Source organism: Suricata suricatta, unplaced genomic scaffold, assembly GCF_006229205.1.
Source record: "Suricata suricatta isolate VVHF042 unplaced genomic scaffold, meerkat_22Aug2017_6uvM2_HiC HiC_scaffold_49791, whole genome shotgun sequence".
Lineage (NCBI taxonomy): Eukaryota > Metazoa > Chordata > Mammalia > Carnivora > Herpestidae > Suricata > Suricata suricatta.
This window is the reverse complement of record NW_021897980.1, coordinates 1-604: the sequence shown is the minus strand read 5'-3', so window position 1 is coordinate 604 and position 604 is coordinate 1. Positions and strand designations below refer to the sequence as shown.

The 604-nt window shown below is 42.1% G+C and overlaps 1 protein-coding gene across 1 annotated transcript; it reads right to left on the bottom strand.

Annotated features, from left to right (window-relative positions):
- Positions 1 to 8: 8 nt before the first annotated feature.
- On the bottom strand, positions 9 to 569 carry LOC115285180 (olfactory receptor 4C11-like; the record flags this gene model as incomplete). The annotated part of the gene is made up of 1 exon (XM_029931530.1): positions 9 to 569. A coding segment is annotated over exon 1 (561 nt), but the record flags the coding sequence as incomplete, so codon positions are not given.
- Between the last annotated feature and the right edge of the window lie 35 nt (positions 570 to 604).

Here is a 604-nt window from a genome sequence, read left to right as displayed (position 1 = left end):
GTGTCCATGCAAGCAAGTTTCAGTAAGGGCTGCAAATCACAGCAGTAATGATCAATCAAATTGGGTCCACAGAAAGGCAATCTCAAGGCCAGGATAATCTGGGCTATAGAATGTATAAAAGACCCTATCCATGCCAGAACAATCAGGATGGTGCAGACCTGCCGGCTCATGATGGTTGGGTAACGTAAGGGCTTACAGATGGCCACGTAGCGATCAACAGCCATGAGGATGAGGACAAAGATCTCCATGCAGCCAAATAAATGTAATGAAAAGACTTGAGTCATGCATTCATTGTAAGAGATGATTTTTTTTGCAGAGAGTGCATCCACAATTAGTCTGGGGGCTGTGGAAGTTGAAAAGCAGGAATCAGCAAGGGACAAATAAAATAGGAAAAAGTACATGGGGCTCTCAAGTGTTCGGCTGGACTTAATGGTCACAATAATAAGCAAGTTACCTACCACGGTTCCCACATAAAAAATGAAGAAGATTACAAATACCACTTTCTGTCTCATAGGATCTTGGGTCAATCCTAACAGTATAAACTCAGTTATGCTGTCATTTTGCTGCATTATTTCAGGCAAACTGGAGAAAGTGCAGTTTAGAA